Source organism: Daucus carota, chromosome 4, assembly GCF_001625215.2.
Source record: "Daucus carota subsp. sativus chromosome 4, DH1 v3.0, whole genome shotgun sequence".
NCBI lineage: Eukaryota > Viridiplantae > Streptophyta > Magnoliopsida > Apiales > Apiaceae > Daucus > Daucus carota.
The window spans coordinates 21,109,081-21,126,275 of record NC_030384.2 but is presented as its reverse complement, the minus strand read 5'-3'; the positions used below and the strand labels follow the sequence as shown (position 1 = coordinate 21,126,275).

The following is a 17,195-nucleotide window of genomic DNA, read 5'->3' as shown; positions in this document are numbered from 1 at the left end:
TAAAAAAAATATAATATTTATTATATATTATTATATATAACATATTATATATATGTGTGTGTGTGTGTGATACAATATATTATTTATATAGTTCAATAAGAGAAATTGATATTATAAGTATATAAATATTTTTCTAAAATTAAAAATAGTATTAAATTTGTATATACTAGTTTCCAATCATATAAAGAGCGGAAAAAACCGAAACCGACCAACGGTTAACCGAACCGGAAAAAACCGTTTCAAACAGTTTGGTTACAATTTCTACCTAAAAACCGAACCGACCCGAAATACACGGTTCGGTAACGGTTTTAGATTGAAACCGAACCGACCCGATCCGTGCACACCCTATATGAAACATCTGAAGAAATAAGTTATCTGAATGATGAATGAATAATATCATTTGATATATTTCTTTCTAGAAAATATGAATTAAGGCTTATTTCTTATTTTATTTCATTTTTGTAAATAAATAATTTTTTTTTAAAATCAGTAATATATTTTATTTAAGTTTTGTTGTTTATTTGATTAAATTCGCATTATCTTTTTATTATAATTATATATTTGATAATAAAATTGAAGATATCACATACTAAATCTAGTTATTGATGTAATAAAATAGTAAAAATATATTAATAACAAAAATTATATAATAATACAAACGAAGAAGAGAAAGTACTTCCTCCGTCCCCCTCAATTGTTTACATTGGAGGGGGACACGGAGACCAAGACGATGTATGAAAAATGAGTAAAGTTAGATGAAAAATGAGTAAAGTTAGATAAAAAGTGAGTAAAGTGGTGGGACCTATCAATATTTAATAATAGATTTGAGATAATGGAGGAAAGTAGTGGGTGTAATAGTAGTTTTTATTGTTAAATATGAGATAGTAGGGGAAGATAGTGGGTGTAATGATGGGAAAAACTTACTATTTATAGTAACGTAAAGTAGTAACGTAAAGGAATGAGAGGGACATCCCAAAATATAATGGTAAAGAAATGAGAGGGACAGAGGGAGTAATATAAAGGGCGGATTTACTGGTGGATTGTGGCGCTGATTGGCTCCGCTGACATTTTCCAGCTAATTGATTGGGCTCCCGATGAATCGTTAATCAAGTTTAAAAAAATTATCAAATAGCCTGACCGATCTGATTGGTTACCTTTCAGCTTTGTTAAGCTTCATTAAGAAGTAAACAAATAAGCCCTTAGAGCAAGTCCAGCAGTGCCCTAAAATAGTGTCCTACATTATAATTTAAGGCATTTGACATAAAGATACCTTAAAACACTTGGACACACAACATGTGCCTCATTTATAAGGCACTACCACACTTGTCCTAAACTATTTTAATTCATAAAATATTCACTTTCTCTTTCTTTTCACACCTTTTCATACTTGGCTTATAAATAGTTGTATTCAAATATATTAATATTTTAGTATTAAGACATGGAGATAAGGCATATTGTTGGAACAGATGTAGGTGTATGGTGTCCTAAATCACGAGGACATTATATTTTGTTATATATTTAAGACTTCTACTAAGACACTGTTGGACTTGCTCTTAATGAGAGCCACATATTATATTATTTCTTAAAAAATGATTTAAGAGTATCATTGGATGCTCTAAGTGACCTTCTTGACATTACAAAAATATCTCTTCCTTATATTTGTGTGTATTCATATTCGAGCAAAGGAATCGTCCTATTTGCATAGAAAGGAAAGATGAAATTATCAATTTTTGTTACTCCCTCCGTCCCCCTCAATTGTTTACATTGGAGGAGGACACAGAGACCAAGACAATATTTGAAAAATGAGTAAAGTTAGATAAAAAATGGGTAAAGTGGTGGGACCTATCAATATTTAATAATAGATTTGAGATAGTGGAGGAAAGTAGTGGGTGTAATAGTAGTTTTTATTGTTAAATACTCGTGGGGGAAGATAGTGGGTGTAATGATGGGAAAAACTTACTATTTATAGTAACGTAAAGAAATGAGAGGGACAGAGGGAGTATCATTTTGACAGAAATATGATTTTTAATATGGATTGATAATAACATAATAATCTTATCATTCAGACCACACCATATGACACTGCCTATGATGTGCTAAGGCGTTTTTTTGCTGGATACTCGACATAGCAATGCATAATGTTGGGAATGATTTGCTGGAGTATATGGCATCACAGGAACAAATGGGTGTGGGAGAAGGCAAATGGGTCAGTCTTTGGGGTTAAGTCTGCAGCTTCGAACTTACTTCATGATTGGCGAGAGGCTCAGGCAGCGGGGATGCAGAAACGAGGCCATTCGATGAGCAAACCAAACACGAAATGGAGTAAACCTGGTTTAAGGTTAACGTTGGTGCGACTGGTGCTCGACACGGTGGCATAGGTGTTGGCTGTGTTGTTCGAAATGCCCGAGGAGAGTTTGTTGGAGCGAGGTGCAAAAAAATTGAAGAGAGTTGGTGTCCGAAAGAAGCAGAAGCAATTAGTTTAAAGGAAGCTTTGAGACGGACTAAAGCTTTAAATCTTCATCTTTGCATATTTGAAACAGATTCAAAGGTCTTAGCTATGGCTTGCAATGGTAGGGGTGGTGATGCTAATTTCGATACTATTGTTTCGGATTGTAAACAATAGTTGAAGCATTTTGATAATGTGCTAGTTGAGTTTGTATACAAGTCAGCGAATGGTGTGGCACATTTGTGAGCAACAGCTGCACATTTCATGTATGATCTTGGAGAGTGGCTTGTCACTCCTCGTGTTTATATGTTATGTACTGGAGTCTGATATGCTTTGAGTAATGCAACTGCGTTTGTTAACAAAAACTAAAATAATAAAACACATTTCTGAAATGGCTTTTCTCAAATAAACATTTTTATTATATATATTATTTTTTTTAAATTTTCTAAAAAAGATGTACTCATTTCCAAAATAAATATCTCATTTACATGTATTTCTCAAATGAGCAACCTCATGACACATCTTCCGGAATAAATTTCATTATACGAAAAGTTAAACGAAGAGTTACGCACATCGAGCCCGTCATATTTCAAAATTCATATCGGGAATACATCCTGCAGGGGATTTTTTTTTTGACAAAATGCATTCAATTAAAACTCTCAAACACAGCCAGGACAATTCCCCGAACTGATAATACAACCTGATTGGGAAATAAAATGAGCTAAATAACTAGTCATTCTATTTTCAGATCGCTTAACAAACTGAATATAAATATTCTTGACAATAAAAATGATTACAAAGGTTTCCAGAGCAATCCAGTCGACACCAACAATCTTGAATATAGTAGCATCACAATTGACCTGTGCACATAAAAAACAGGTGATACTCCCGTGTTCATACCCGTCAGTTACGCCAACTGAGGCCGGAGATACAGATGTCCCGATATATTGAACAATCTTTCGTTGTGCAAAGTGAGCTTTTGCGATAATCACTACCGTTTCAGATTCAAAGCTGGCTTCCCAGATCTTCTGATACACCAATTGAATCATTATCAACGGACCAAAATAACAAAATTGAACACACCAAAACATATTAAAACATACCAACCACTCCAAAAGGAGAGACACAAACCACTCCAAAAGAAGAGACATAAAACACCCAAAAAGATGGATGCAAGAATCAAAAATCTCACCAAAAGATGAAGATTATTGAAAATTATTGAAAGGAAAAACAAGAAAAACAAGAGAGAGGAGCTTAAGATCTCTTTATTTAGATCGAGTGTATGAAGGAAGAGGCGGAGGGGAGGCGGCGGGTGAGAAGAAAAATGAGAGAAAAAGGGAGTCGACTCCCATTAGGGTTTACAGTACATCCTGCAGGGGATTAATTAGAAAGTAATCAGATAAGTGGAAGATTTTCAAAATCGTGTCATTTAAATATAGAGAAAACAGATTTTTTTGTCACTCAGCTTATTATGTATCTAGGAACGGGGACGATTTTGAAAAAATATCGGGGATCGGGCCGGGTAAAGTTTTTCACATTCCCCCGGCCCAATCCCCGATCCCCGACCCGATTTTCCCCGATTGTCGGCCCGATCCCTGACCCGATTATTATATATATATATATATAACTCTTTAGGTGCAACTTTAGTCATCACCTGTTTATTTATTATATATTTAATATAATTAAACTTATTGAAATAAATTTTAATATTTATTTCTATTAATGTAAGTCTTAAAATTAAAAAGGTCATAATTAAATCATTGAAGATAAATCAAACTGACGAGGTATTAATAGGACATATTAAAAACTAATCATAATTATGAATTTAAATACTTAATTAGAAATTATGGTTTAAATTAAAAATTCCCGAATCACCGCGGGTATCCCTGAATCCTGATCGGGCCGGGGATGGGGATCGAAAAATAATCCCCGATAGGGATCGGGACGGGGATGGATATTGGGTTAGGTTCGTCTTTGATTATTAGCATTATATTAATTCTTTGTAGTATTATTAAAATACAGTGGTAATATGTGATATTTTGATAATTTGATATATGTCTATATGTTTATATATAGTACTTTTATGTGCGCAAGATCATTTACCTTGGGTGAGAAGAGTTTGACACGAATTTTACGGCTTCTAAAAAATGTAATTTCATAAATTGTTTTATTTTTTTCTTCCGAATAAAAATTTAGTGTTTGAATTTTTATACACAAGAAGAAAATCTCAAAAATAAGCTATGAAACTATATTTTATAAGTGACTTAAAATACATGCTAAGTAGTAGAGAAAACTGTAAACAAATGAGAGGGACAGAGGGAGTAATAATAACATAAAATGATACATTACAGATGTGAATTATAGAAGATTAAGTACTCTCTATTTACTTATCTTTATCTTAAAATTTGTAATTATAAGATAAAGTTATTAAATTATGAAGATAAATTTAAGAGAGATCTTAGGTTGAACTAATCGATTGAAACTTTAATAGTGAAAGACGATGCACCGTATCACTCAATTACAATTTATCATATCAGGGAGAATCATGAATTGTTTGAAGTCATTGATGCAACATTGATGATTTAGTGAATTTTTTAGAATTATAATTACGATTTTTACTGATTTTAATATTTTAGCAGCTCATTTGACGTTATTATTGCTGTATATAAAGATATAAATAGACGCCACATTATTAAAATATTACATAGTATCAGTATTAATGATACTACAAAACCTTATAATAATGCTAATAATCATACCCGAATCTAAGTTAGTGACTAAAAGCAATTCCAATGCAAGATGCAAATTAGCTATAACTATTGTTATAATTTAGCATTACAAACTGTCTTTTATTGCTCAAATAGAACTTCAACTCAAATGCTAGATGCATTTTGCATCCAAATAATTCCAAATTTAAGTAACTTTAGTCATTCTCTCCTTAACTTTATTTAGAGTTCACCATTATACATACCATTTGTAGCTAGTTGATGATGTGGCATGTATGCATAAATGCATCATTGGTTTTAAATTTAGAACCAAAGATGCATATATGCATATTTGCATCCAAATATAGAACTATTGGAGTTGAGATTTTTATCATTTGATTTCAAATTACAGAAATGACACCAATTATAACATTGCATTGGACTTGCTCTAAAAGGAAAAAAGATTTTAGGTGAGTGGTAAGATTCCAAAAACATATTTAGTTGGGTGGTAAAAAAATCTATTTTCCCTTAAATAAAATCACTTTATCAAAAAAAATATTCTATTATAAACCAATTTTTTTAAATTATCATAATGTTTGGTTGGCGATTACTTTTTTCCGCATAAAATTTATCTAACCCATATAGTCAGTCGATATAGAATAAAAAAAATACAAAAAAGGAAATCATTTAATAGAGAAAACGTCTTACATGTCACAATTTTTATAAGTAATGTCTAAAACAACGGAGTTGAGAAAAATTTTCTCAATAAATTATTTAAACGTCAGATAATTTAATATTTTTATTTTTGATAAAATACCTCAGAAATCACTCTCCTGACAAAAAAAAAGGGCAGAAATAGTTAGGTGGATAAAATAGTTTTGAAATTTCTAAGTGCTACGTTCTCCTCTCCGGTAGCCATTTTTTGGAAGTTTTGTCGAAGATTGTGACAAACAAATACATACCGTGATCATTTCTATAAAAAAATTAACTTAAATCACGGAGTAATTACAGATTTTTACTAATTAAAAACAAGAAGAAGTTGAAACGACCCGTGCCCCCTATATATTGAGCAAAGAGGGTTTTAGACGAAGAGTCGAAAATCCTTTACTTTTGTTCTAGGGTTTAAGCGCTTCTTATTATTTCCTCTAAATCTTTTCAATGGCTTTCTGGGGTTAGTCCTCTTTCTCTTTACATTCATATGCATATGCTTGTCTCTCTTTGTATTTTTTTTAGTTACTTTGAATATGTTGTTTTGTTTATTTCTTGAAATCTTTGAGTGTTACTTTGTTTTGGAGATTCAGCAAGCAAACTCTTGGGTTCTTTTTTGTTTTTTCAGGAATTGAAGTGAAGCCCGGAAAGCCATTTGCTTTGAAATTCGATGATGGGCTGCGGAGAAGGCTTCATATTTCTCAGGTTACACATTTTTTCTTGTTTTTACAGATTATTTTGGTTGAAGATTTGATCTTTTTAAATATGGTATATGGGTTTTGTTGTGTATAGTTAATATGTGTGCATAGATGAAATTTAAGCATGTTTGTTTGGTTTTGGAATGTTGGATGATAAAATTTAGTTTGTGTTTTTTATAGGCGACATTGGCGATTGGGTCTTCGAAACAAACTAGTCTAGTTCAATGTAATGTGGGAGATAAGAGTCCTGTTCTTTTGTGTGCATTGTTGCCGGATAAGAGTGAGTCGTTGCAGCTAAATTTGGAATTTGATGAGGATGAAGAAGTTTTGTTTTCTGTTGTTGGTCCTCGGGGCGTGCACCTTACGGGCTTCTACACCAGCGGTGGGCGCAGTTTCAATGATGATGGGTCGTATCCTTTAAACAACTTAGTATATCTATAGCTTTTCTTCTGGAGAAAAACATATTATCTCATAAAAGAAAAGGTGATGTTGAATATCTATCTAATGAGGTAATGTATTAAATACTGATTGTAAGCTTGAATTTTTGTCCTCCAGTTTTTTAAATCTCTTTTTAGAAAAACTGTAGACTTGCACTTTTCCTTGATAATTTAGCATTGTTTGTCTAGATCATTTAGATATGTTCATTTCCTAGACTGAAGTGTTGTTGCAAATGATAGTTTAACAGTGGTCAAGTACTTAAATCAAAATTCATTTTTTAACATTATATATCACATATCAGTCTTATAAATATGATTGTTGAGTATGAATAGATCAAAAATCACATTCAAAATCATTTTGACTTCCTTTACCTGATGTCAAAAGAGAATCATATGGGGAGGATATTGCGAACTCTGAAAACGAGGAATCAGGTCAACAGAGTGATGAAGATGAGTATGAAGATAGTTTCATCGATGATGATGAGAACCTGGAAGTTTTGCCACATTGCACTCTGCCAACTGATGGAGGTATATGCATCCATTGTTAGTTAGTTTGCCAAGGGCACAACCTTCTACTTAACAGCGAATGATTTTCATGTTTTCTTGCCCCCATCGAACTCTCAGACTGAAAAGCATTGTGATGTGATGGGCTTAAATTAGTGGGAGTCATTTTTTTTTTGATCATTTACTTTGTGTTTTAAACTTTTGAAGCAAGATGTTTACCTTCTTTTTTTTATATTAACTTGAGTCTTGAGTCTATCATTATAGCAGTTGATGATGACATTGATATGAACAAGACGAACAATAAAAAAAAGCTCAAGAAAAGGTCCATGGTCGTTGAATCTGATGATGATGATGAGTTTATTTCCTGGCAGCAGAACACTGGAAAATGCATTAGAAGTGTTTTAAAGAGTGATAGTGAGGATAGTGTCCCAATTCTATCTCTGTGTAAGAACAAAAAAGCTGAAAAGAATACAGTATCCGAATCCAATATTTGTGGCGATCCAGTGAAAAACGATGATCCAAAAAGGTGAGCTTTATGAACTTGATGGTCACTGTACTTAATTTGAACATCTTAAGTATATTTTAGTAATGCGCGCTGATGAAAATCCCTGTTATATTGTATGACTTGTTTAGCAACTGTGATTGGTATGATGGTAATGGAGTAATGCTAGGCAAATCTATTTTTTCATGACTTTCTTGATTTAAGTGTTCTGCCTGTGAGTGTTTCTTGAGGCTCATTAGTGCAGGGCATTGTGCCTGCTATTTTCTGCCTTGTACTTTCTGATATAGTCATCATTGACAACAGGACTACGCCAAAGAAAAAAAGCAAGGGAGCTGATAGTGAAGGGAAAGCAGTCGATGCTGCTAACAACAATAATGAAGGCGATGAAGCCAAACAAAGTGAGGCGAAAACCAACTCCATATCTGTTGCTCAGGATCCCATTGTAACTAATGAGATTCTTGATGATCCAAGCATGAATAAGTGAGTAATTAACACTTATAGAATGGTAAACTGTATATGCATCTTCTCATTAGTGCAGGGCATTGTGCCTGCTATTTTCTGCATTATACTTTCTGATATAGTCATCATTGACAACAGGACTACGCCAAAGAAAAAAAGCAAGGGAGCTGCTAGTGAAGGGAAAGCAGTCGATGCTGCTAACAACAATAATGAAGGCGATGAAGCCAAACAAAGTGAGGCGAAAACCAACTCAATATCTGTTGCTCAGGATCCCATTGTAACTAATGAGATTCTTGATGATCCAAGCATGAATAAGTGAGTAATTAACACTTATAGAATGGTAAACTGTATATGCATCTTCTAATTTTTTTGGTCACTGATTGCTTTTATGGAAGTTTGTGAATCAATTTATATTGATAAGTGCATTAAAATTCTTTGCTTTACGCTTATAGTAATAAATTTGAAAAGAATTGAGGATATGGTTAGAGTCCATATTGACATCGCTATACCGAGACTACTATATATGGTTGGGGTTCATACATGGGTAGAAAAAAATGGTCTGCTAATAAAGTGATGTCATGTTTTGTACTGATTTTCAGGTTCTATCTAGTTAATAAAATTATAAAGGATTGAGAATATGGTTAGAGTTTATACTTTCTGATAAAGTGACCTTTTGTAAACAGGACTGTGTCAAAGAAAAAAGGCAAGGTAGTTTCTCAAGAAGTGAAAATTCTTGAAGTTGATGCTGTTCAGTATAGTGATCCAGGTGATAAAGTCAAAGAAAGTGAGGCAGCAACTAACAGCATAGTGGTCAGTCAGGATCCAGGCGTAAGTAATGAGATTGATGGTTATCCAGACATTGATAAGTGAGTGAATATGTTCTGGTATAAATTGTTTGATACATGTAGTTAAAGTGTATATCTGTTGTTATACAATGTTTTCTGGACAATCTGCTACAGCATTATATCCAACCTTTTGCCTAAGCCTGAATTGGAAGTTGAAAGTGGTGCCACGCCAAAAAAGAAAAGGAAGGAACGTTCCAAGGATGAGAAAATTCCAGAAGCAAATACTGATAACCACACCCAAAGCTTCCCAGAGAAGAAGTGCATGAAAGCTGACAAGGGAGCTGATAATGTGGACCAGGATCTGCATATGGGAAACGAACATAATCAAAGGTCTTTTCATAGGATGTTAGATCGTTTTTTATCTCCTTTCGCATATCCAATCCATGCTTATTCTACAGAGTTTGATCATGAAATCTTTAACATTATACTTAGATAGTAATGGATAGGGCTTGTGCTTTTTCAATCACGTGTTTCTAATAAAACTTACTAGAAAATACTCTCTTTTTGTTGAGGCAGTGAAACTGGATTCGCAGCTGATACATTACTACCTACTGTGGAAGAAGGCTCTGAAAGACCAAAAAAGAAGAGAAAGAAATTACAAGATAAACAAACATCTACTAAAAAGTTAGTCAAATAACTCTTTCTGAGAACTGAAGTTATTGATTGCTTCTGGTGATATGTCCTGGGTGTTGCTTTCTTTTCCATGTGAAGCATGGTGCACATCTACATTCCACTCGTTTATTTTCAAGAAAACGTCTTCTGTAATTATTTTTCTGTCAAAGCTATTTGTCTTGATGTACTTCTTAACTGGGTCCACTTTACACTTCATTTCTAACATTGTTACTTTTTTATTATAAATTTATGTGTCAATATGTTCTGCTTTGTGCAGTGATCTTGATGTTCCCGGAAGAAAAGCTGATGAAAATACATCTGAGAAGGCAGAAAAAAAGAAGAAAAATAAGAGTAAGAGTAAAGTCCAAAAAAATGATGAAAATATGACTGTCTCATTGAATGGAGAAAAGGAGAATCCTATAAATGAAGTTCAGGAGAAGAATGTTATTTCTGGGTCATCCAATGTAAGGACTTTGTCAAACGGACTAGTTATTGAAGATTTAGAATCAAACAAATCTGATGGAAGAGAAGCATTACAAGGGAAAAAGGCAAGTAGTAGTTACTATTAAGTTTGTTTTTACGTCATATTTAATATTATTGTTGATGAAACTGTCTTTTTACGTCATATTTAATATTATTGTTGATGAAACTGTCTTTTGTAAATACACAGCTCAAGGTGCAGTACACAGCCAAGTTAAAGGAGAGTGGGGAGATGATTGATTCCAATTGCAATGCTCCTGTCAAGTTTCGCCTAGGTACTGCCACAATCAAAACGATCATAGTTCAATGAAATATTTAGACTTTGATGTTCCGGCTGGGGCCTGTGTAAACATCAGAGTCTAAACTGTCAGTAAGCTTTAATATATGTTCTTCAATTGTACCCATTAATATATTATTTGTCTTCGTTGCATCAGGTGATACAAATATTATGGAGGGTTGGAATATTGGTCTTGAAGGTAAATTTGACTTCTTATCACTTTGTGCTACTAACAGCGTCATTCTACCATCTTTCTCTTTAATCAGTTTTATAATTACACAATTTTGTAATTAATAGGCATGCGTGCGGGAGACAAGAGAAGGCTCGTTGTTCCACCATCATTAGGGTATGATATATGAATCTCTTGCTATATGATGTATAACTGGAAGTTTTTATTGACCTTTGTACTCACTTGCATTATGCCTTGGGATGCAGTAACTGGAGCAGTGGAAGTGAAGAAAATGTACCTCCGGAGTCATGGGTGATATATGATGTTGAAGTTTTGAGGGTGTATTCAAAATAGCTTTCATCTGTGTTTGTTTAATTCAGTTACCTCGTGTCTGCTTATTATTAACTTATATTTTTTGTGAAGTTGGAAATTTTGGGTGTAATACACAGAATGTGTCTGCACAGGTTAAAATATTTAAACAGCATTGAGAACCAATGAGCTGCGATTTTGCGTATTATAAGAAATTTGCAATTTCATTTCTTAGCTGGATTTATTACTGTGATTTTGCCTGTTGTAAGAAATTTATCTGTTGTAGTCAGCTTACCTCATTTTAGTCCTAATGCTTTCATGAGATAAAGTTAAATAAAAACGTCAGGTACCCCAAAATTTGCTCTAAAATCTTGACAAAAATTTGGTTCCACACGTTAATAATAAAATGGGATCTATTGTATACTACACATTAACCACCTAATTAAAATCATGTATTTGACACGTCAAAATTTGAGGTAGGTAGTTAAAAAATGTTATTCTCCTTAAACATGTAAACCGAATTAAGTAATGAATTTCTCTGGTAACTATTAGAAACAGTAATTAAGAGAGCTCAACACAAGAATTGTAGCATAGCAGGAAAATTCTAAAGACACGACAGGTGTAATAGGCCTTTGAAACAGCTCTGTCCTTGAAAGCAAACCATATCATTTTTACAAATTCCACCTTAAAGCAACTCTTGCATTCTATAGCCTTTCCAACCAAACTTTTCAACAATCCAACCCTTTTTTCCCTAGTTCTTCCAACCACCATCCTAGCAGAAGTCATCGTCGCATCACTATCATTTAAGAGTAAAAGACTCTTAACAAAAGGATGGGCCGAAAAGACAAGTGTATGATCGAATCCTAAACTCTTCATCTGTCTGGCGCCAAAATTATATGAAACTAGCTCAGATTTGTGCTGCAACACACTGTTGTGCTTGGAGGAAAACAGAGCTTCACCGTTGTTTCTGAAACCTACGTGCCAAAGAATATTATCCTGCGGCCAAGCCCTGTAATCTGGGCAACCAGCATCATGCCTGACATAATCAAAGGAATTAGTATCCACTCCCTTTAGACATAACACACACTTATCAATGTCTGTCGAAACTCAGCAGTATTCATATCCAATGTAACAATTCTCCCACTCTGCTCATGCAAAGCCAGCCAGCGCAGTGTTCCTTCATCATAATCTAAATTGACATCCAGTATAGAATCCTCACCTGCTCCTGGACAAGCATCACTGATTGTTCTCCAACAGTTACTGCTCAAACTATACACATCAACCGAAGACATTTGACTTGCATTTGTATACGTTATTTTCACTATCAGGTGATCGTTCTTGTCTTTATCAAACCAGAATCCAATAGCTCTACTGATATGACGTCTGGCTGGAGACCGAGGAAGAGTCTTGAGCTTTCTAATAGTAGGGTTCCATAGAAAAATATCTCCTCGACAATCAGGGTACAGGGAATAGCAGATCACTCCACTACAGGAGCCGCGGATCCGTACTCCGGCTGGAATACAGGGCAACACTGAGGTGCAATACTTGTCAGATGGTGCACTGTCAGAATATAAAGAAAAACCATATTCCATGACGCTGTGACTGTTGCATGTGGCATGAACACTCTTGCAGAAGAGATATTTGGTCTTGTCTGGACGAGATAGATGAGTGTTGATGAATTGCGAGGATTTTATCAAATAACACCATGATTTGCAGACGGAGGTGCATCTCAAGATAGATTTTTCACATTGTATCTTTAATAAAATCCCTTCTTCAACATCATCCCCAACCAAATCGAAAAAGGAGTTTTCACCCATGTATCGTCAATGAAAAACAAGCACGGTTGGATAGCTCAAGTGGTTTCGGATATTACATATATACTGTCACGTGGGTTTAGGGTTTGGAATTTGTTAGGACTCCATAAACTATATCTTTTTTTATGTTCTCTTGAAATTATTCTATTAAATTAAATTAATTTAGCCAAATCATAATTACCACATAAAAAAATTATCTTACCTCGAATAAGTTAGTGACTTTCAAATAAATCAATTTAAAATTTTATGTAAAAAGTGTTAGGAAATATATTACTCTTTTTTTTATGATGAATTTGTAACTTAACATAATTTTGCCTAAATTATCTATGTGAACATGGGCGACAAAATTAGCCTGATCCAACACGAATTTGACCGATAAACTATGAATTCGGCTCAGGGTTGATTCAACATTAAGATGAAAAAAGAGCGCTTTTCTGATCGAATTTGGATTATCAAAACTGAGTTGAAATTATGTACGTATAATATTAAATGTTATATATTTATAATAAAATATAATTTTTTTTATTATTTTCGTATGATCAATTATTTAAATTTAATAGAAATTTTATTTTGATTTAATATAAATTAATTTGTAATATTAATATGACATTATTTATTTATTTCTTATTAAAAAAATATATTTTTGAAAAAAAAGATTTTTAACATTATATCTTTAACAAAATCTGTCCTGCGATATCATCCGGAACCAAATTGAAAAAGAAGTTTTCGCCCATTTGTTGTTAATGGAAAAAAAGTCACCGAATCGTGAATCATGTTATATATATTCGGTCAGGCTGGGTAAACTACTTTTTTTATGCTCTCCTCCCGAAATTATTCTATTAAATTAAATTAATTTAGCCAAACCATAATTACCACATAAAACAAATTCATCTAATTACTTCGAATAATTTGTTCACTTCGAAGATTGATCATTTTAAAATTTTATGTAAAATGTGCTAGGAATTATATTACTCTTATGATATTTTTAAAACTTAACATAATTTTGTGTAAATAATGTATGTGAATATGGGGCGACAATATTAGCCTGATCCAACACGAATTCGACTAATAAACTATGAATTCAGGTTTGAATTGATTTTAGGTTGATTCAACATTGACGTGAAAAAAGCGCTTTGCCGGTCGAATTCGGATTACCGAAACTGGCTTCAAAACATGTGTATATAATATTAAATGTTATATATTTATATAAAAATATTTGTACATTATATTTGTATGATCAATTATTGAATGTCATAAACTGCCACAATGAAAATAAGGATTTTGTGATTTGTAAAATACCGATCCACCCTTAATATCCGACTTAGAAATATCTCAGTCGACTTATTATTACTCTTCTTGTAATTCATAGCAAGATGACTAGAGTTATCGCAATTATGACAAGTCTTCCTAAAAGAACAATGAACATACTCATAGTGATTAATGTTGTTTATACATTACTTTTCATTTCTGTCTTTTGTAGGGCTTCTCACTAGGCCTCCTAGTAGCCTCACTAATTTTCTTCTTAAGTTGTCCTTTTGACAACAATTATATGTTCTTCTTATTATTTTTATCTTTTAGTTCTTTTAAATTAACATTGACATTAGGATTTGTATTCACTTTATATGTTGATCATTCTCAAAAGTAGATTTAGAATCAACATTTACAGTAGATATGTGATCGTGGATATGATGTTCTTATTAACCTTTTCATATGAACTAGATTCATTTTTACTAGTTTCATAACTTAGACCTTTGTTTAAGCTCTTATCTGCAAGAATTACTTGAACTTTTCTTCCAAAATTAGTCCATGTTTTAATCTCTTCTTTTTCATATTCTAATTCAAGTTCAAGGTTACCACATTTTCTCTTTATTTGTGTTCCACTGTACTTAGCATTATCACAATCCCTTTTGATCTCTAAAATAACTGCTAACTCAGCTTCTAAGCAATCATTTTTCCTTTTCAATTTAGATATCTCGGTTAAAAGTTTAGTGTAAGATATTGACTCCTAAAGCTAACATGCAAAGACTTTAGAAAAAACTTCAACTCAGGTATGTTGTAGTATCAAAATTAAAGACATTATTATGTACCTTATCAGTAGCGGTCGCATGAAATGTGACATTATCATTATCAATAGCCATTAGAGCATAATTTCACCGAGACATTTTAAAAATCAGATGAATCTATCCAGTCCTTGCTAGATGAAATGAGTGTCTTGCTCTTGCCTTTGTCATTATAGGCCTTTCTACAATCAGTGGTAAAGTAATTCATCTTGTAACATATGTAACACTTGACCTGCGACAAATCAACCTTGCCCTTTTTGTCATCACCATTGTCCCTCTTCTTTTACTTATCTTTACCAGCATCTAGAGACCTCTTTTGAAGGTTACCTTGCTTCTGGGTTATTCTGAATTTAATTATCTTGAAGCCTTTAACAAGCATAACAAACATTCCTTGATTTAGAGTCATCAGTATCATCATCGATATTTGCATTATAAGTACCTGGTGTGAGTCACCAATATATGTCTCCACTCTCACAGCTTTCCTCCTAGAAGTCTTCATAATCCTTGACTTTGATGATGTACTTTCAACGTTCAAGGTAATAGATTTTGCCTCGCTACTTTTCTTTTTTCCTTCTGTTGAACCTCAAGATCATGGGATACTTCATCAAGTAGACACTATCAAAATCATACTGATGTCTAATGATCAAGGATTATCCCATTCCTCTGGTAAGGCTCTCACAAACTTAGTGTTAGAATGTTCTGCATCATATCCTTCACCAACTAACGAGAAGTTATTGAGTAAAATAAGGAACTTTGTCATATATATATATCAATCAGATTTTCATCAGTTTTAGCCTCAAACTGTTCTTACTCTTGAATCAAAAGAGTCCTTCTGTTCGTCTTGATTGACTCTGTTCCTTGACATTAAGTCTCTAGTGTATCCCAAATCTCTTTTGTTGTTTTTCAAGCAATCACTTTATTAAACATAACAGTAATAAGACTGTTACGGAGAATGTTCTTAACCTTTGCATCCCTCATGTAGTTCATTCTTTTCTTAAGATGTCAATTCTCCTTGGTTTTCTTCCTAACATAAAGTTCAAGAGTAGTTGTTAGGTCCAAAGTATCGTAGAAGGGGGGGTTGAATACGATACTCACTACAATTTAAAATTCTTTCGAAACTTGCGGATAAATAAATTGCAGTCCTATAATGGGTTTCGTGTTCCGGATATTTATTGGGTTGATTTATGAGGATATGAAAATATTAAACCAACACACAATATTTTCCAAGGTATATCTGTATATTGATAAATACCTCGAAGGGTGCTACAAATCCAAACCCGAAGGTTGGCTACAATGACCACTCCTCCAAATATTACAAGCCCTATCCACTACAAATATTTATGGTACAAAACTAGGCTAGGGTGTGTATATATTTAAGAGAGTTTGTGCATAGCACTTGGCCATCCATCCCGAAGGATGATGTAAATTGTGAGAACCACAATCACATATTTATAGGCTTTCATAAACTAACCATGGTTAACGAGTTCGTCCTGGACGACTTGAGTTCGTCCTGGACGGATTCGTTTTATAAAAATAAAACTAACTCCAGAATACCAAAGTTGCGCTAGGGTCACTGCAGTTGAAGTCAAAGCTTGCGCCAGGGTGTGGTCAAAGTTGGCGCCAGGGTTGAGAGCTTTACAGTGTTGCCTTAGACAAAATTCTGAGTGAAATCCCTAGTCAAACCTTGCGCCAATTTCAGTCAAGACTTGCGCTTAAGAGCTTTCCATGTATGTGGCGCCACCTTTGACTTTGGGTCAAAGGTTGCGCTAACAAGCTTATCTCTAGTGACTGTGAATACTTAGAGTATTTCTAAGTAGCAGACTTGTATTGTGAAGATGTGAAGCGCAGGTTTTGACTTTAGTCAAAACTTGCGCCTCATCTCTTTCACAGTGAAGAAGTAATGACTTAGAGTTTTTCTAAGTTAAAACCAAAGTTGCGCTCCTACAGTGGAGAGCTCCACTGTTATCACTCCTTGGACCTCTTCTAGGTCAAACCTTGCGCTTCCAAAGCTTCTTACTGGAGTTGTTGTACATCTGACTTAGCCGATTTTGATCACAGTCGATACACATATATATACAAAGCCATGCAAACCCTAGAGTGCCCTAGACACCTGACATCATCACATGCATGCATAAAATATATAATATAATATATTATGTTGTTATTATAT

At 33.6% G+C, this 17,195-nt stretch overlaps 2 protein-coding genes across 4 annotated transcripts; one reads left to right on the top strand and one right to left on the bottom strand.

The window, feature by feature from the left end:
* Positions 1-6,171: 6,171 nt before the first annotated feature.
* On the top strand, positions 6,172-11,383 carry LOC108216015 (peptidyl-prolyl cis-trans isomerase FKBP43). Of its 3 annotated transcripts, none has more exons than XM_017388666.2 (15): positions 6,173-6,322; positions 6,488-6,564; positions 6,738-6,967; positions 7,380-7,522; positions 7,766-8,024; positions 8,304-8,480; positions 8,598-8,774; positions 9,143-9,325; positions 9,419-9,634; positions 9,821-9,928; positions 10,194-10,464; positions 10,587-10,671; positions 10,831-10,872; positions 10,971-11,019; positions 11,109-11,383. In XM_017388666.2, the coding sequence occupies exons 1-15, from the start codon at positions 6,310-6,312 to the stop codon at positions 11,194-11,196; spliced, it is 2,118 nt and encodes a 705-aa protein (XP_017244155.1). In that variant the 5' UTR covers positions 6,173-6,309; the 3' UTR covers positions 11,197-11,383. The 3 variants fall into 3 exon arrangements, with proteins under 3 accessions (XP_063948554.1, XP_017244155.1, XP_017244154.1); XM_017388665.2 differs by having other exon boundaries at positions 7,763-8,024; XM_064092484.1 differs by lacking the exon at positions 9,821-9,928 and having other exon boundaries at positions 6,172-6,322; positions 7,763-8,024.
* Positions 11,384-12,221: 838 nt separating this feature from the next.
* LOC108217010 (uncharacterized) lies at positions 12,222-12,968 on the bottom strand. Its single transcript, XM_017389863.1, has one exon. The coding sequence runs from the start codon at positions 12,966-12,968 to the stop codon at positions 12,222-12,224; it is 747 nt and encodes a 248-aa protein (XP_017245352.1).
* Between the last annotated feature and the right edge of the window lie 4,227 nt (positions 12,969-17,195).